At 38.1% G+C, this 20214-nt stretch overlaps 1 protein-coding gene across 1 annotated transcript in view; it reads left to right on the top strand.

The window, feature by feature from the left end:
* BRDT (bromodomain testis associated) overlaps positions 1 to 20214 on the top strand; it is a 57121-nt gene that overhangs the window by 6686 nt on the left and 30221 nt on the right. The window contains exons 4-11 of the mRNA XM_045847127.1: positions 2001 to 2179; positions 2802 to 3155; positions 10040 to 10168; positions 11028 to 11219; positions 11805 to 11977; positions 12122 to 12411; positions 12503 to 12616; positions 12696 to 12827. Coding sequence (XP_045703083.1) covers positions 2001 to 2179; positions 2802 to 3155; positions 10040 to 10168; positions 11028 to 11219; positions 11805 to 11977; positions 12122 to 12411; positions 12503 to 12616; positions 12696 to 12827 — 1563 coding nt within the window. The remainder of the gene's footprint in view (positions 1 to 2000; positions 2180 to 2801; positions 3156 to 10039; positions 10169 to 11027; positions 11220 to 11804; positions 11978 to 12121; positions 12412 to 12502; positions 12617 to 12695; positions 12828 to 20214) is intronic.

The following is a 20214-nucleotide window of genomic DNA, read 5'->3' as shown; positions in this document are numbered from 1 at the left end:
CACTGATCTTTCTGCAATCATTCCTTGTAACAGAAAATGGTACCAATACACAGGTGTTCAAGCCAAATTACTAGAAGCTGTCCTTGACTCCTTCCTTGTTTTGATTCTTTGTCATACTCGGTTAATTAGTAAGTCATTTGGATTCAGCCTCCAAATTGCCCTTGCAACTATCAGAGGACAGGCTACCATCTACTTTTAGTGGTCCTGATTTTCCTGGCTGGTCTCTTCTGTATATGATAACAAAAGCGATCTGTTAAAAATAAACTAAAACATGCCATTCATCTGTCTTGGGCTGCCCTTGGCTTCCCATGGAAGAATGAAGTCTTGTTCATTTTTGTGTCCAGCAACTAGAATGGTGGCCTGACACATAATAGGCAAGCAATAAATATTTATTGATCCCTCTTGTGTTCCAAGTACTGGATTAGGCACAAGAGATACAATGAAGACCAACACAAAGTCTCCTTCCCCTCACAGAACTTTTTGTCTTGCTTGAGGAAATAGATAAAATTAAATAAATATAAGTATTCCTCATTACACATACCTGTTTAGCTCCAGAGGTCAAAGAACAACAGTTGGGAAGATATCAAAGGATATTAGACCATCTGAATCTTATTGATTCCTAAGTTTTAGTGACTAGTGAGAACTCAGAGATTGAGGAATACCAGCCCTATCTTAAAATATGTTCAAATCTATTTGATTCCTGAGCTTGGTTAGCAATAATTTGGAGAGTCAGGAACACCTACGAGTTGTATTTCACATGTGATGAGAGCTTGGTAGGGGTAAGAGAACTGGAGAGTGGTGAGGGTAGAGTGAGAGAGTTGTTTTATGTAAGCTGGCTTGAGAATGGAACATTCAAGTAAGGGAGGCCTGAAAAGATTTTTGAAGTGAGCCATGAGGATATGCCCTTCCAGGCAGAGCAGATAGATAGTCTGCTTATGCTTAACAAATTTGAGGACAGTGAGCCAGTAGATGGAGTGAAATAAGTGATGGGGGGAGTGATGGAAGTGAGGTTAGAAAAAGGGCAGATGTAGTGAGAAGGCAAAGGGATTGTGCATGTGCTTACAAGCCATTGTGAGGACTTTGGCTCTTGGAGAGAAAACTACAAGTCATTTGCGTTGAGCATAAGTTATCATAATATTTAAAATTTAAAAGATCTCTTTGATCTGATTGCTATTTTGAGAATATAGGATATAAACACAGAAGAAGAAAAGCCTGTTAGGATGCTAGTATACTAATCCAGTTGAGAATTGATGATGCCTTGTCCCAGAGTGATTACCATTTGTGAAAAGTATATAGTTGGATTTTGGATATGAAGATAGAACCAAAAGGGTTTGCTGATAGATTGGCTATTGGGTTTGAGAGAGTGGAATCAAAGATGATTGACTACAAGATTTTTTGGCTTGAGCAATTAGAGGAATGGAGTTGCCTTGATAGGCAGATGGAATTTTGAAATAATAAATTTCAGAATGATGTCATCCTAATGTCTTAGGTCATAGCATTCTGTGGGAACATACAGGGCAGAAGAACATGTACACTTGTTCCTTTGCCAGAATCATCTAGACGATATATTGATGATAAGAGAATCATGTCCACATCTGTTGTTCTGTGTCAACCAGTGATAGATTATCTGTAACAATTTTGAAGTCCTTAGATATTTACGCAGAGCATTCTGAAGGCCTTACATAGTATTATATAGTTGTCTCCAAGACATCTGAAGTTTTTGCTTGTGTTTACAACTACTTATTAGTCTGAGTTTATGTCAGACATCTTTTGGAGTAAAATTGATAAACCTCTCATTACTAACAGATTTTCAAGTCTTTGATATTATATCTAAACTGGTCTAGCACTACATGTAGGTGTGTGGGAGGTTTTCAAAGGGGAATGGGAATGCACTATGTTTATATTTTTAAAAAGCTGAACTAAATGGATTAAAATAGAATACTAAGAGAAAAATGTTTTATATTTTACTCAAATATTAACTCTGTTTCACACTTGACTAGGCACTCGACAGAATGTAGCAGTTTCTTCTGTTAAGGAAAAACAGTCTCCTAAAGCACTGGAAAAAGTATTGAAGCAGCAAGTGAGTCCCTCTGTATTTTCTGAAACCTCTGTTTCTCCTTCAAATATGGCACAAGGAGAAATATGGCCACCCAACTCTACCTCACAAACAGTTGCTCAGGTAAGTTTACTGTAGCTTTAAAATATTTCAATGTAAGTTTCATTGATGCCTATACTTTTTTTAAAAAAGATTTTATTTATTTACTTTTAGAGAGGGGAAGAGAGGAAGGAAGATAGGGAGAGAGACATTAGTGTGTGAGAGATACATTAATCGGTTGCCTCTCGCACACCCCCAACTGGGGACCTGGCCTACAACCTAGGCATGTGCCCTGACTGGAACTCAAACCAGTGACCTTTTGGTTCACAGGCCAGTGCTCATTCCACTGAACTATACCAGCCAGGGCCCTACCTTTTTTTAATTAAAATTTTTTTTAATTATTTATTGATTTGAGAGAGACAGAGAGGGACATCAATTTGTTGTTCCACTTATTTATGCATTCATTATTTGATTCCTGTATGTGCCCTAACTGGGGATCAAACACACAACCTTGTCATATTAGGAAAATATGTGAGCTATTTATTTTGCCTGTAAAAGAGAAATTAACTTTTACTAATATTTAACATATGTAAGACTTGTTACTAGTAATCTTCTGGGGTTTTTTTGTTTGTTTGTTTAAGAAAACTCATTCTGAATATCACCTTATAGGTTTTTGTTGTTATTGTTTTGAATTGTTCTGTTTTAGGTTACAAGGGGTGTGAAGAGGAAAGCGGATACAACAACTCCTACATCTTCAGTAGTTAGAGCAAGTGGTGAATCTTCCCCAATACTTACAGAAAAAAGACCAGCCAAAATGCCACCTGTAAAAGAAACTGTGTGGAACAATGTTTTGGCAGACTCTCAGCAACAATATAAACTTGTAAAAAATGTTACAGTAACCGAACAATTAAGACACTGTAGTGAGATTCTTAGAGAAATGCTTGCAAAGAAACACTATTCATATGCATGGCCCTTTTACAACCCTGTTGATGTTAATGGACTGGGACTCCATAATTATTATGATGTTGTGAAGAATCCAATGGATCTTGGAACTATCAAGGTAAGTGTCTTAATAGGAGGGACTTCTATTCCTGATTAGCAAAGTGATTTTGTCCTTGTAAAGAAATTTAAAATTTAGAAAATAATAAAAAAGAAAATAAAATCACCAGTAGTCACATCACCTGGAGTGAATCATGGGAACATTTAAAATGTATCTTTTATTTTTCTCCTATTCAAATATAACCATGGTTCTTTACAACAATATTTGAGTTACAGTATGTAACTGTACCCTGAATTTTCACTTACTATATTTTGGACATTGTCTCAAATATATATTCAAGACTTTAATAAATGCATAATTCTAATGCAAAAATGTTTTTGGTAAACCATTTATATAGTTTCTAACCCTCTCTTCATGGTAAGCTTTTTTTTTTATTGCTGATTTGGAAGCTTTAAATTATTGGCAAAATTTATATTTGTTAATTTTAAGGGAAATTACTAAGAGAACAGAACTGTAGCATTTACAAAATTATCAGTCTTCCTCATGAATGACTACTCATTGTATTCCATATTTATTGTCTAGAACAGTGATTTTCATCCTTTTTCATCTCATGGTACACAAACTAATTACTAATATTCCATGGCACACTGAAGTATATATATTTTGCCAATCTGACAAAAGAAAATATGATTTTGATTCATTTATACCAGATGGCTATTGTTGTATTAGATGCTATCATTTTTTTAATTTGACAATTGGAGGAAAAAGAGGTCAGTGCCTCTGTCTAAATAGTCAGGTGTTGCGTGTTTTAGAAATTCTTGCAGCACACTGTGCTGTGGAACATCAGTTGAGAATCACTCGTCTAGCGGTTTGGTTCTTCTAAACACAGTTGTTGTTTTTAATTTTTATCATGAACATTAAGTTTAGTAACATGTTACTAATTTTTGTGCTCACCCTCATTTTTGTCACCTAAATCTTTCACTCTGGGTTTGCCAAATTGCATACTCTGTTTCTTCCATGAGCACTTAGGTGTCAGTATTTTGTCGTCATTTTTTAAAAATACTTTTTATGCATAGTTATTACAATATCATTATATTCCCTATCCTAAATTTATATCACCATGACTATTCTGTAACTATCAAGTTGTACTTTATAATCCACCTTTTCACCCAGCCCTACCCCTCTCCCATCTGGCAACTGTCAAAATGTTCTCTGTATGAGTCTGTTTCACATGATTTTTGTCTTTCTCTGTCTGACTTATTTCACTCAGTACAACCCTCCAGGTTCATCTATGTTGTAGATGTCAAGATTTCATTCTTTTATGGTTGAGTCATATTCCATTGTATATATGCACCAGTTTTTCATCCATTCATCTACTGATGGACACTTAGGATCCTTCCATATTTTGGCTATAGTAGATAATGCTATAAGTAAATAATGTTGCAGTGAACATATGGATGTATATGTCTTCGATTTAGTGTTTTGGATTTCATTAGATAAATACCCAGAAGTGAAATTGCTGGACCCTTCTTTGTCTCTCCTTATAACTTTTGTTTTAAAGTCTGTTTTGTCTGGTATAAGTATTACTCCTACCCCAGCTGTTTTCATTGTTTGTTTCCATTTTCATGAAATATCCTTTTCTATCCATTTATTTTCAGTCATTGTGTATCTTTTGATCTGAAGTGAGACTCTTGTAGACAGCATTTGTAAGGGTGTTGTTATCCATCCAGCCACCCTATGTCTTTTGATTGGCACATTTAATTCATTTGCATTTAAATTCATTGTTGATAGGTATGTATTTATTGCCATTTTATTATTCAAACTCCCCCCACCCCATTCTTCTTTAAAAAGACCCTTTAACATTTCTTGTAATACTGGTTTGGTGATGTTGAACTCCTTTAGCTGTTTCATGTCTGGGAAGCTCTTTATCTGTCCATCAGTTCTAAATGATAGCCTTTCTGGGTCTCAGAGTAATCTTGATTATAGGTTCTTGCTTTTTATTACTTTAAGTATTTCTTGCCATTCCCTTCTGGCCTGCAAAGTTTCTGTTGAGGAATCAGCTGACAGTCTTCTGGGAGCTCCCTTGTAGGTAACTGCTTTTCTCTTGCTTTTAAGATCTCTCTTTTTCTTTGACATTTGGCATTTTAATTATGATGTGTCTCGGTGTGGGCCTGTTTGAGTTCATTTTGTTTGGGATTCTCAGAATATACCGTACTTGCATGTGTGTTTACTAGGTTAGATAATTTTTCTACCGTTATTTTTTCAAATAGGTTTTCAATTTTTTGTTCTTTCTTGTCCCCTTCTGGCACCCATGTGATGTGAATATTGATATGCGTGAAGTTGTCCCAGAGGGTCCTTAAACTGTCATTACATTTTTGGGTTCTTTTGCTGTTCTGATTGGGTGTTTTCTGCTTCCTTCTCTCCCAAATTAATTGCTGATTTGATTTTCTCCTTTATCTACTCTACTGTTAATTCCCTATATATTATTCTTCATTTCAGTTAATGTCTCCTTTATTTCTGACTAGTTCTTTTTGTTTGTTTGTTTTTAATTATATTTTATTGATTAAGCTATTACAGTCATCCCCATTTTTCCCCCTTGCCTCCCTATACCCAGCACCCCCACTCCCTCAGGCAGTCCTCATACCTTGTTCATGTCCATTGGTCATGTGTTATCATTTCTTTGCCTACTCTATCTCCTATATTGTACTTTATATCCCCATGGCTATTCTGTAACTACTTATTTGTGCTTCTTAATCTCTTCACCTCTTCATGCATTACCTCCCCCCACCCCCGCCACCCCCAACAGTCTGGCAACCATCAAAATGCTCTCCATATCCATAATTCTGTCTCTCTTCTTTTTGTTTGCTTAATTTGTTTTTTAGATTCAATTGTTGATAGATTTGTATTTTGCCATTTTATTGTTCATAGTTTTGATCTTTTTCTTAAATAACTTCCTTTAACATTTCATCTAATAATGGTGTGGTGATGATGAACTCCTTTAGTTTTTTTCTTGTCTGGGAAGTTCTTTATCTGCCGTTCAATTCCAAATGTTAGCTCTGCTGGGTAGAGCAATCTTGGCTGTAGGTCCTTGCTTTTCATGACTTTGAATATTTCTTGCCAATCCCTTCTAGCCTGCAAAGTATCTTTTGAGAAATCAACTGACAGTCTTATGGGAACTCACCTGTAGGTAACTAACTGCTTTTCTCTTGCTACTTTAAGATTTTATCTTTAACTTTTGGCATTTTAATTATGATGTGTCTTGGTGTGGGCCTCTTTGCATCCATCTTGTTTGGGACTCTCTGTGCTTCCTGGACTTGCTTGTCTATTTCCTTCTCCAAATTTGGGGATTTTTCTTTGATGATTTTTTCAAATAAATTTCCAATTTCTTGCTCTTTCTCTTACCCTTCTGGCACCCCTATTATGCAAATGTTGGACCTCTTGAATTTCTCCCAGAGGCTCCTTATACTATCCTCATTTTTTTGGAAACTTTTTTCTTTTTATTGTTTTGATTGGTGGTTTTTTTGCTTTCTTCTTTTCCAAATCATTGATTTGATTCTCAGCTTCATCCACACTACTGTTGTTTCCCTATAAATGTTCTGTATTTCAATTAGTGTATCCTTCATTTCTGACTGGATCTTTTTTATGCTGCTGAGGTCCTCATTAAGTTTTTTGAGCATCCTTATAGCCAATGTTTTGAGCTCTGCATCAGCTAGATTGCTCTTCTCCATTTTGTTTAGTACTTTTTCTAGAGTTTTGATCTGTTCTTTCTTTTGGACCATGTTTCTTTGTCTTCTCATTTTGTCAGCCTCCCTGTGTTTGTTTCTATATATTAGGTAGAGCTGCTATGTCTCCTGGTCTTGGTAGAGTTGCCTTATGTAAAAATGTCCTATAGTGCTCAGTGATTCAGCATCTCCTGGGCACTCCAAGTATAACCCATGTATGGACTGTGTGCACCCTCCTGTTGTAGTTGGGACTTGATTGTTGTTGATATGCTAATGGGAGGGATTTACTCCCAGGCTGATCAGTTGCAAGCACTGGCTAATACCCAAGTGGAGAATCTGTTGTGCAGAGGCTAACCCTAAGGAGCAGGATGCACTTTAGTGGGGCCTTGTTTTCACTGAGTCCACCCCTTGAATGTGTCACTCATGGAGGTGGTTGGGTGGTGCTTTGGCATGGTCTGAAGCTGTCCACCAGGTATGCTGACTCTGGGTCCTTTTAGGAGGTGCAGGTCAAAGTTTGCTGCTATCTGTGACCTGCCCAGGGGCCACCTGGTATGAGATACAAAGTGGTCTGCTGTTGGTTCCTACTGGTACTAGGTTTAGGGGATGTCCTGGAGAGGCCAAGTTGCAAACCAACCTCACTACTGCTGGTGGCAGGCATGGGACCATGTAGGAAGAGGTACTGGGCATGCCAAGGCCACATACTGCTTTTTTGAGAAATTTTAGGGAAGTCTAGAGATTGAGTCAAGACAAGCCATTTGTGTGGAAAGGTCACTGGAAGTGGCTTCACTGGGTGTCAGGTGGAGTGAACCATGTTAGCCAGGTTGATGGAGATTCAGACATGACACCTGTCTGCCACTCTGTGGAGGGAGTTCTCATTCTCAGCAAAGGAACAATAGCTTTTGCCAGTACTTCTGCCTGGGAGAAAGCTGCTACTCTAGCCCTTGTCTTGATGCCAGATGACTCAGTTCCTCCACATATGTCCCAGGCACCTTATGAGCTGCTGTCCCAGCACTGGAACTCAGAGCAAGTACATCCAAGTCAGTTCATGCACAGGCTGTTTCAGAAGAACACCTGGAGCTCCAGCAGCCCTCTGTTTTATTCAGCCACATTACTTGTTTATTTTCACAGCCACAAGTTATGGGGACTTCCCAGCACTGGAACCATGGGTCCTGTTGTGGAGCTGGGACCCCTCACTCCCCTGGGGGGACCTCTGCAAGCGATATGTCCTTCTTGATTTTTAACCACTATACATGGGTGCAGGACCAGTCAGGTCTACGTCTCTATCCCTTCTACTAGTCTCGATATGGCTTACTCTTTATATCCTTAGTTATGGGACTTCTGTTCACCTAGATTTCATGCCATTCTGCATGATGGTTGCTCTGCAGTTTAGTTGTAATTTTCATGTGCTTGAAGGAGGATGTGAGCATTGCATTTACCTACTCTACTATTTTGACCAGAAGCCCTATTTTTGTCTTTATTCTTGAATGATTCTTTAAATGACTATGGATTTCTAGGATGACAATTATTTCCCTCAGTATTAGGAAGTTATCTTCTGGCCTCTATTGTTGCTGATAAGAAATCTGCTGTCCATGTGCTTGTCCTTCTGGAGGTAATCTGTCTTCCTTTCTCTAGTTGTATAGTAAGTTTTATTCATCCCGATTGGAAATTAACTTTCGATCTGAAGCTCATGTTTTCAGTTTTGAAAAGAACATTTAACATACTTTGCCATGTGTAATGTGCACTTTTTGCCCATATTTTTGAGGGGAAAGTAAGGATGTGCATTATACATGGGTAGTACCTGAAATACCTTGTATCTGTTCCTCTGTTTTGTAATTATTTGTTACATAAAATTTCTTGTACCATAGTATGTTCAAAATGAATCCCAAAATTCCTTTATAATATAAAAAACAAGTATCTAAATATAAATAAATAAAATATTAAATTAAAAAATTAAAATGAAAGGTTTTTTTCTCAAAGTTTGGAACCAAAATATGTGTGTGCATAATACAGAGGAGTGTGTTATACATGGCAAAATACGGTAACCATTATCTTTTCAAAATATGCTTTTATTTCTCCAAGTATGCTACAATAGTACATTAATAATATGTCATGAAATATTACCTAAACTACGTAAACCTGAGCTAAACCTTAAAGGATAAATAGGACTTAGTAAATTATAAGGCATTAGGGGATCAACTTGGAAGGCACTGAGGTGAGAAAAGCATATTCAGAATGCTGTATACAGGACAACATGGAACATGAAGAATAGGAAACAATAGCTAGGGAAAAATGAAACCAGAGGGGAAAGAGCTTGAACACCAAAGACCTTCATGGTAGAGGCCAAGAATTGCCATTAAACATGAGAACTATGTCTTCATACTTGATTCATAGAATGATTTCTGTAGCAGCAGTGTGAAGATTGGTTAGGAGGCTATTTAGGATTCCAAGGGTAAGAAGAGTATGACTTCATTTTAATTCTCTAAAATCCTTCCAATCTCCAGTAATCTAATTGGTAGAAAATTGTTTCATGTTTTAGTTTTGCATTTTTTAATTACAAATGAGGTCTGGCACGTTGCATTTATTTATTGGACTTTTGTATTTCTTTACGAATTATTTATTAACACACACATGTTTTGCCCAGAAGTCTAAAAGGATTTTCTTTTCTCTTTGGTTGTTTTTATAGTTTTGTAGTGTCTGCCTAACTGGCTACTCTATATCCCTATTCTTCTATATACTTTATAAATGCAACTACCTAAAAAATGTAGCCTATGCTGAATAATTTTTTTCTGTTCATTTTTAAATGTCTGTTCATTCATAGGAAATTTTAATATAAATCTTACCTTTAGATACTCAAGGTTGGTTTAAGGAGTTATCTTTTCACTGCTGTTCTGTGATCAAACTTGTATATCCAAGATTATCTGAACACACCCTGTTTTCCTGCTTTTGTGATTTTGTTCCAGTTCTTTTTTTGTCTTTACTTGAAATGCCTTCCTTCCTTATCTCCACTTGTCAAAATTCATTGGATTTTTTTTCAAAGTCTAATAATATAAAACAGATAAAGCAGAATTTTTACATTTATAAATCTAGATGATGGGCATTTGTTTTGGCATTATCTGTATTACTCTGTATGTTTGAATTCATAATATAAACACTTAACATAGGTGCTTGAATAATTATTGAACTATGTTGTTTGTGAATCCTGTAACTTTTTTCTTTATTTAGAGGAAAATGGACAACCAAGAATATAAGGATGCATATGAATTTGCTGCAGATGTTAGATTGATGTTCATGAATTGCTACAGATACAATCCTCCAGATCATGAAGTAGTGACGATGGCAAGAACACTCCAGGTGAGTTGTTACATGTGCTCTAAAAGTGATTTTCACCTGAACATGGTTTAGAAATTTTAGAACCGTAAGTCAAGAGATAAAGAATAATACCCATTCCCAAGTAGTAAGCCACAATTTATAAATTATACTCTTAAAATTGGCAGGATTATTTATTTGTTTTTGGAGGTATAGCATTCTTTAGTATAATGGGGGGGAAGGGAGAGGGTTTTCAGGAACAGCTATAAAGGGCACATGGACAAAACCAAGTGGAGGTGGAAATGGGAGGGGAAGAGGGAATGGCTGGGATGGGGGGAGTGGTGGGTAAATGCAGCAACTACTTGAACAACAATAAAATAATTAATTAAAAAATTAAAACATCTTTTAATGAAGCTGCCCTGCACATAGAAGATATTGGGGAAAATATTAGTGAAGAGGGTACAGTAGATATCTGAAAGAGGTTTGACTGGAGCCCGTGTTCCACTGAAGGGAAGGCTTAAGGCCTTTTGAGGCTGAGCCATTGAGAGGTAGTAGAGTGGTATACCAACCACAGGGCAGGGGATCCTTGAAAGAAGGTCCCCCAAATAACTTCAGAGGTCTGTATTACCTGGAACAAGTGAGAAAAGTTGCTAAGTTTGTCAGGCAGGGAAGCATGAGTCTTATATTTCTTCTTCTGGTAATTTTTATCTAGTTTTATAGTGATGTGACATTTAACATTATATGAGTTTAAGGTACACAACATAATTTGATAAATGTATATATTATAAAATGATCATAAGGAAAAACTGCATTGTCATCAAAATATGATACCAAAATGTACTTTTTGTTTTCTGCATTACATTAAAAATTCAAAAAAACATTAACTACTAATTTTCCATTATAGGATGTTTTTGAAATGCATTTTGCCAAGATCCCAGATGAACCTGTTGAGATTGTGCCTATATGTAACAGTCAAACAGACACCACAAAAACTCATGGAAGAAAAAGCAGTAGTGAAGCTTCCTCTGAAGAAGATAGCTCTTCTCATGATTCTGAAGATGAACAAGTTCAGTGTCTTGCAAAGCTTCAGGAGCAGGTTGTATTGATAGAAGTTTTTAGGTTCTTTCTATGAGTTGTTGCTGCTGATCTATTATAAAATACTTCTTATAGATTGAAAGGTATTATATTTAGATCATTTAGCTTTACCTCTTGACATATTTGTAACATTTAATAGTCTTTCCTGCTAAAATATCTGTATCTTGAAATTCTGTTATTTATATTCTTAATCACAATGAGTTGGTTTACATTGAAATGATTTATATGACATGTTATGAGATATTTTATGGGTGAGATATTTATATAATATTTGATATCTTTTATAATAAAATATTAACCTACTATAATCTGAAACCTGAAAAATCAATGATTAAAAACTTAACACTACCTGGAAATGTTAATTATTCTTGATCTGATTTTAGAAGAATATTTAAGTTAATGGGTTCAGCAAATCTATACCATTTAAAATAATGAATTTGTGAAATGAAATAAGAACCTGAAGAAAATGTTATGTGAAATGAATTTAAAATGTAATGTGAAGAATACTCTTGACTTTTGAGTGCATTTTTTCTGTGTCTTTAATTATTTAGAGCCCTGATGTTTAAAGAATTTTTTCCTTTATCAGCTTAAAGCTGTTCATCAACAACTACAGGTTCTATCACAAGTACCTTTCCATAAGGTAAAGAAAAAGAATGAGAAGTCAAAAGCAGAAAAGAAAAAAGAAAAGGTTAATAACAGAGATGAAAATCCAAGAAAAAAGTTTAAGCAAATGAAATTAAAGGAAAAGTCCAAGAGCAAGTAAGTATCTTGTATGATGGCTTATTTAAAAAATAATATTATCTAACAACAATTAAAATAAAAACAGCTTGATTTAAAAAAATAAAAATAAAAATAAATAATATTATCTAAAATTAATTTGACAAAATTTCATTTTCATTGCAGTCAGCCAAAGAAAAAGAAACAACCAATGTTGGCTCTGAAATCTGAGGATGCAGATAATACTAAACCTATGAGCTATGATGAGAAAAGGCGGTTAAGTTTGGATATAAACAAAATCCCTGGAGATAAACTTGGGAAAATTGTTCAGATAATACAATCAAGAGAGCCTTCAATGAGAAATTCTAACCCTGATGAGATAGAGATAGACTTTGAAACACTGAAAACAACAACACTGAGAGAACTCGAAAAATATGTTTCTGCATGTCTAAGAAAAAGACCACTAAAACCTCATGGTATGTAATTCTGTATTAGTAGCTATCAGTCTGGCATTCATTAGTTTTGAGTTATGCTCACTTTTTTGTGTGTGTGTCCTAAATCACACAGGTAAGAAAATTATGAAGTCCAAAGAAGAACTTCATTCACAGAAAAAACAGGAGTTGGAAAAGCGATTTCTGGATGTCAGTAATCCATTAAATTCCAGAAAATGTCAAACAAAATGTAGGTGGCAGTTTTCAAATCTTCCTGTGACTCTTTAACAAAATCTACTGTCATTTTAATGTGTTTCCCTGTTTTGTAGCTGAGAAAACTCCATCATCCATGGCCATTGTTGGAATTGGTTCCCGACTGAGTGAAAGCAGCAGTAGCTCATCAGAGCCTGAAAGTAGTAGCAGTGATTCAAGCTCTTCACACAGCAGTGACTCCGAATCAGGTTAGCTGTCCCCGTAAATGCGCCTCTGGTTGTGGGAAAAAAAATTTTCTTGTAATATTGACACGTTTTAAAAAACTTCTGTTACTTATCCAGAACAAATGGCTTAAAGCCATACTTACTACCTAATTGCATATTGATGATCTCACTATTTTCCTTAAGTGATACTATGTAAAATGAAACTTCATATTATATTTATGTGACTTACAGGCTTGTAATGTTGAAAGTAATATTACTAAAAGTTGGATAGCCTCTTAGTATATAATACCAGATCAGATCATTAATACCAGAAAGTATCACATAATAAAATGCTGATCTTTTTTAATAAGATAAAAGATTATTTGAGGACATCTTTCACTTTACTCTCTATATCAGATCACTCTGATGTTGCAAAGCATGTCCTGTTGTGACACTATATTCTGAATCAAATAATCATTTTGAATTAAGAAACCAGTCATCCTAGAAACTGTAACGTGGTTTTTTTCACTTACATATTTTCTTTACTATAGAATATTATATTCTATTTATAAAGAATTGTACTTTAAATTCATACTAGTTATACTAAACTACCATATTACTTTCTATAGTTTGTCAGCTATACCAAAATTACCTCATTCATGTTTTCTTCATTCTCCTTCATTGATGGTTATGTAGTTGAAAAGTAATCTCTGCCCCAATGACCCAGACCTGGCTCTGTCATTCCTTCATTGTTCACCAAAAGACAAATTCAGAATATAGAACACTTTTGTGCCTAAAATTTTGCTTTATTTTACAGATATTTGTTTGTTATGAAATTTAGTTCTCTTTTTTAAAGACATCCTACACAGAACATTGTCACCTCAGGCATTCCTAGCCATTTTAAGACATCCCGGACTTCCGGCAAGATGGAGGAATAGGTGGACACACCGTGCCTCCTCGCACAACCAAGATTAGAAAAACAATAATTTAGAGACAGAATATCACTCAGAACTGATAGAGGATTTATCTGAATGGAAGTCGGACAGCCAAGAAGTTGAAGTAGACCTGTACATCCAGACTGGTAGGAGACGATGACCCGGGCGGGCGCGGGGCTGGCGCAGGTCGGCAGCGCGCGGAAGTTGGGGAAAGTTTGACGCGGAATCAGCGCAACAGCCATCCGGGGCCCAAGAACGCAGCGGTGATCCCTGAGTACGCAAGCTGTGGCTGCCGGACCCAGTGGGGCAGCGATTGTGGACCAGGGCAGAGCTCGCAGCCCAGGAGAACTGAACTGCCGCCATTGATTCCCTCCTGTCCCCGCTCCCGCCCCTGCCCCCACATATAACGTCACAATCTAGCGACTGGGGCGCTCAGCCCTGGTGAACACCTAAGGCTCCGCCCCCCACCGTAACAAGAGCGACCAGACTGGAAAAAAAAAAAATAGGAGAGACAGGGAAAGACATAAGACATGTTTCCAACAGAACAGATCAGTCCCCCAGAACTCATCCTTTTGAGCGACCAAGAAATAGCCAATCTATCAGATGCACAGTTCAAAACGCTGGTGATCAGAAAGCTCACAGAATTGGTTGATTTTGGGTGCAATTTAGATGAAAGGATACAGGTTACCATAAAAGAGATGCAGGAAGATACGCGGAGGAGAGCCAATAGAGAAAGGAAGGAATCTGAGTCTCAAAACAATACAGTGGACCAGAAGGAAGATAGAATCAACCAAGCAGGAAAGCATGATGAAGTAAGAATTCAAAAAATCGAGGAGAGCCTTGGGAGCATCCAGGACACCTTTAAACGTTCCAACATTCAAATTATAGGGGTACCAGAAAGGGAGGAGCAACAAGTGGAAAAGTTATTTGAACAAATAATAAAGGAGAACTTCCCCAATCTGGCAAAGGGAACAGTCTTCCAAGAAATCCAAGAAGCTCAGAGAGCCCCAAAGAAGTTGGACCCAAGAAGAAACACACCAAGGCACATCATAATTACATTAGCCAAGGTAAAAATGAAGGAGAGAATCCTAGAAGCAGCAAGAGATAAGGGGACAGTAACCTACAAAGGAGTTCCCATCAGACTGTCAGCTGATTTCTCCAAAGAGACCTTACAGGCAAGAAGGGGCTGGAAAGAAATATTCCAAGTCATGAAAAACAAGGACCTACATCCCAGATTACTCTATCCAGCAAAGCTCTCATTTAGAATGGAAGGGAAGATAAAGTGCTTTTCAGATAAGGTCAAATTAAAGGAGTTCATTATCACCAAGCCCTTATTTTATGAAATGCTAAAGGGACTTATCTAAGAAAAAGAAGATAAAGAAAAAGACATGTATAGTAAAAGGACAGCAAACTCACAATTATTAACAACCACACCTAAAGCAAAACCAAAAGAAACTGAGTAAACAACTAGAACAGGAACAGAACCACAGAAATGGAGGGCACATGGAGGGCTAGCAGCAGGGGGGTGGGAGGAGGGGAGGGGGGGAAAAGGTATAGAGAATAAGTAGCATAGAATGTAGGTTGAAAATAGACGGGGGGCAAGAATAGTACGGGAAATGTAGAAGCTAAAGAACTCATAAGAATGACACATGGCCGTGAACTAAAGGGGGGGAACGTGGGTGGGAGAGGGAGTACAGGGTGGAGGGGAGGGAAGGGGGGAAATGGGACAAATGGAATAGCATAATCAATAAAATATATTTAAAAAAAAAGAAAAAAGAAAACTGAAATCAACAAGTGAACAAGTAAAACAAACAAAAACTCATAGACACAGATAATACTATTGTTACAGGGTGTAGCCAAGAGGGGGGACCCCAAGTGGGCATTTGAAATGGGGTCCAGAACTTAAGGTGTCCAGGAGATTTTAAGATGTCTCCATCCCCCCACCCAGGGTGTGGGTTGGGGGAAGGGACAAATGGAGCAAGGCCATTGAGATCTGTTTTGCATAGCAACAGCCTTGCAGCTACCCTCTGGCGTGGTAATTTAACATATCTATAGCCTTTGGCTGGTCGCTTAGATATGTTAAATAGCTGTGATCATCTCTGAGCCAGGGGAATGGAAATAACTTCCCCACCAACACGTGACTGGGGCAGATTCCCCCAAGCTACAGCGCCTGCGTGGGAGCTCGGAGAAGATTGGCTCCAGGACATGGGGGCCACACCTGCCCAGACTCAAGATGGCAGCCCAGTAAAGCTGGAAGGATACGAGTTCCGGCATGTGAAGCCGAGTGTGGGAGGAGTCGGAAATGAGGCTGCAGAGGAAAATTGGCTGCGGGGATTTAAAACCCAGACTCGGCGGCCATTAGGAGGGAGAACCACGCGGCTTTGGCAGAGGGGGGCTCTCCCCTTCCCACAGCCCTGAGAGAGAGAACCGTGCTGCTTTAGGAAGGAGAGCCATGCGGCTTTAGCAGAATAGGGAGGACCTCAGCCATTGAGGGAGAACCACGCGCAGCCCTGAGAAGGAGAACTGTGCTGCTTTAGGAAAGAGAACCACGCGGCTTTGGCAGAGTGAGGACTCTCCCTTCCCGCAGCCATAGGAAAGAGAACCACGCGGCTTTGACGGAGTGGAGACTCCTGCATCCCAGAGAGAACCGTGCTGCTTTAGGAGAGAGAACCACACGGCTTTAGCAGAGTGGAGACTCCCGTGGCCCTGGGAGAGAGGACCACGTGCCTGTGCCAGAGTGGGGACCCCTGCAGCTTTAGAAGGGGGAACCACCACCTGGTTTTAGCAGAGATCCTGGTGACTCAGTCGAGGGTGCCGGGAACCCAGGGAGGTCTCCCAGTCGAGAGGGAGGACTAACTGGGAAGAACCAGAGGACTGCCTGGGCCGTGGACTTCTATTTCCTTTCCTGAGATACGGTACTTTGGACTGGGCAAAGGGGGAAGGAGGAAGGAAGGACTGACTGTGTTTGTGGGTGTTTTAAGGGACTTTGGGATTTTGATAAAGACATTAGGTCACTACTTTAAGTTTGTATAGCATTAAATAAACATTTCCTTTCCTTTTCACGAATCTCTGGCATTGAGAGATGTCTTTCCTCTGGCGGCGGACATAACGGACCCGGGGCCTTCTTTCAATAATAGTATATTGTCCCAGGCCCCCCTTGTTCTGTTCTGTAACACTATGGTGGTTACTAGGAAGAAAGTGGGGAGAGGGGAGCAAAGGGGAGAGGGGGTCAAAGTCAAGGTGGCAGAAGGAAATTAGACACAACTCAATATACAGATGATGTGTTATAGGATTGTATGCTTAAAACACATAATTTTATTAACCATTGTCATCCCAAGAAATTTAATTTAAAAATTAAAAAACAATAAAGGCAAAAGATAAAATAAAAATGATGCAAACATTTAAAAAAAAAAAGACATCCCTATTATTTTAGTCTGGTAGTAAGGGTCTGCTGGCTTGCACTACATTCGGTTTTCAGTTTTGGTTCTATTTAATTTACATTTCTATGGTGCTTATTCCTGTATTTTGTTTTTACATTTCTAAAGTACATAGTGGTAAACATTTTTGTTAGAATAAAGACTTTTAATTGTGTTGGAATTTGTCATATAAAAAAACAATTTCAATTTAGGGCTCAGATTATACATTATTTCCTTATATTTGACTTTAAGCATAAAACAATGCTAGAGAAATTCTCACATTGTATTTAGTATTTTAATTGTAATTACAGGAACAAGTATAAAGGACATATGGACAAAAACTAAGGGGGCTGGAAATGGGAGAGAGGTGGAGAGCTCTGGAGGGGGGTTGGCTGGGATGGGAGTAAAAGACAGAAAACTGTGCTTGAACAACAATTAAAAATAAAAAATAAAATAATTATAATTAGCATTTATAATTTCATCTACTAAAGCATCTGTGGCCTAATTAGTTAGAGCACTTTGTCTTTTTTAAATGTATTTTGTTGATTATGCTATTACAGTTGTCCCATTTTTTTCTCCCTTTTCTTCCCCTTCACCCTGCACCCTCCTCCCACCAGCATCCGCCCTCCCCCCCCCCCCTTAGTTCATGTCCATGGATCATACATAAAAGTTCTTTGGCTTCTCCATTTCCTATACTATTCTTACCCTCCCCCTGTCCATTTTGTACCTACTATTTATACTTCTTATTCCTTTACCTTTACCCCCATTCTCCCCCAACCACCTCCCTGCTGATAACCCTCCATGTGATCTCCATTTCTGTGATTCTGTTCCTACTCTAGTTGTTTGCTTAGTTTGTTTTGTTTTTGTTGGGGGGGGGTTAGGTTCAGTTGTTGGTAGTTGTAAGTTTGTTGTCATTTTACTGTTCATATTTTTTATCATCTTCTTAGAAGATATTTTTTTCATCATCTTTTTATCATTTTTCTTAGATAATTCCCTTAACATTTCATATAATAAGGGGTTGGTGATGATGAACTCCTTGAATTTGACCTTATCTGGGAAGCACTTTATCTGCCCTTCCGTTTTAAATGATAGCTTTGCTGGATAGAGTAATCTTGGATGTAGGTCCTTGCTTGCCTTTAGTGACTTCGAATACTTCATTCCAGCCACTTCTTGCCTTGTAAGGTTTCTTTGGATAAATCAGCTGATAGTCTTATGGGCACTCCTCTGTAGGTAACTGTCTCCTTTTCTCTTGCTGCTTTTAAGATTCTCTCCTTACCTTTAATCTTGGGTAATGCAATTGTGATGTGCATTGGTGAGTTCTTCCTTGGGTCCCACTTCTTTGGGGCTCTCTGAGCTTCCTGGACTTCCTGGAAGTCTATTTCCTTTGCCAGATAGGGGAAGTTCTCCTTCATTATTTTTTTCAAATAAGGTTTCATTTTCTTGCTCCTTCATCTTCTTCTTCTGGCACCCCTATGATTCGAATGTTGTAATGTTTAGAGTTGTTTTGGGGGTTCCTAAGCTTCTCCTCATTTTATCTATTTATTTATTTTTTATTTTTTGAGTTCTTGTTTCTTCATTCTGTTTTGGTTGTTTATTTCTTCTTTCTGGTCCAAATCTGGTTGATTTGAGTCCTGGTTTGCTTACTATCACTGTTGGTTCCGTGTACATTTTCCTTTATTTCAACTTTGCATAGCCTTCACATTGTCTTCTATTTTGTGACCATACTCAACAATTTCTGAGAGCATCCTGATTACCAGTGCTTTGAACTCTGTGTCTGATAGGTTGGCTATCTCTTCACTGCTTAGTTCTATTTTTGGAGCTTGATGTGTTCTTTCATTTGGGCCATATCTGTTTGTCTTGGTGTGCCTGTTAGGTTGTAAAGGGTGGAGCCTAAGGTAATCGCCAGGATACAGCAACCCCCTCTGCTGCATTGTGGCACTGTATGTGGGGAAGGGTCCAAAAGGGAACAATGCCACTTGCTGGTCTCTTAGCCAGCTTTCAGTTACCCCCTCTGCCACCCACAAGCAAACTGGGCCCTTCTGGTGCTGATTCCCATGTGGGTGGTTTTATGTAAGTTCTAGGACCCTGTGGGTCTCTCCAATGAACTCTCCTGAGAGGCTGGGAGTTTCTCCTGCTGCCACAACCCCTACAGGTTTTTTCAGTCAGAGGTTTTGACTTTCTTTCCCCCGTGCTGGAACCATGGATTGGGTGGTCTGTCTCACTCCCCAGTTGTTCCTCCTGGTTTATCTGCACACAAATGTGGGACCACCCCGTCCACCAGCTACCACCTGGACACAAGTCCTCTCCACAGCAGGTGTGCCTCCTACTGGTCTGGATGAGTGTTTCTTCTTTGACTCCTTGGTGGTAGGACTTCCATACAGTTAGATTTTCTGGCAGTTCTGGTTATTTTTTGCTTATAAATTTGTTGTTGTCCTTCTTTTGGTTGTGCAAGGAGGCAAAGTGTATCTACCTACACCTCCCTCTTGGCCAGAGGTTGTACTTTATCTTTTATTTGTAGGATAAAGCTTACATTGAAACTGTTTGAATTATCTATTTATATATTGACTTCTGATCAGTAAATGCCTTCAGTATTAGAGGAAAAGTAGTATATACAGAGTGCTTCAATAAAGTAACTTAATTCTGATTTGAATTATCAGTTTCTGATAGTCTTTCAATATATTATATGAAAGAAAAAATGTTTATCACCCACTTTGTGTTCTTAAATGATATTCTCAGATATTTTTTCTTTTGCCAAGTTTTTTAATTGAAGCAAATTTGACATTTTATTTTATTTTTAAGTATATTTTATTGATTACGCTATTACAGTTTTCCCATTTTTTCCCCTTTATCTCCCCTCCACCCTGCACCCCCAACCCTCCAGTTCCCCGCCCCTTAGTTCATGTCCATGGGTTGTACATATAAGTTCTTTGATTTCTCTGGTTCCTATACCAGTTTTTCCCTTTCTCCATCTATTTAATGCCTACCAATTATGCTTCTTCTTCCCTGTACCTCCCCCCCACATTCTTCCCCTCCCCTTCCCCACTGAAAACCCTCCATGTGATGTCCACTTCTCTAATTCTG

This window comes from Phyllostomus hastatus, unplaced genomic scaffold (assembly GCF_019186645.2).
Source record: "Phyllostomus hastatus isolate PE091 unplaced genomic scaffold, TTU_PhHast_1.1 phas_contig_524, whole genome shotgun sequence".
Lineage (NCBI taxonomy): Eukaryota > Metazoa > Chordata > Mammalia > Chiroptera > Phyllostomidae > Phyllostomus > Phyllostomus hastatus.
The sequence above is the reverse complement of the archived record's forward strand: the minus strand, read 5'-3'. Positions and strand labels throughout refer to the sequence as shown.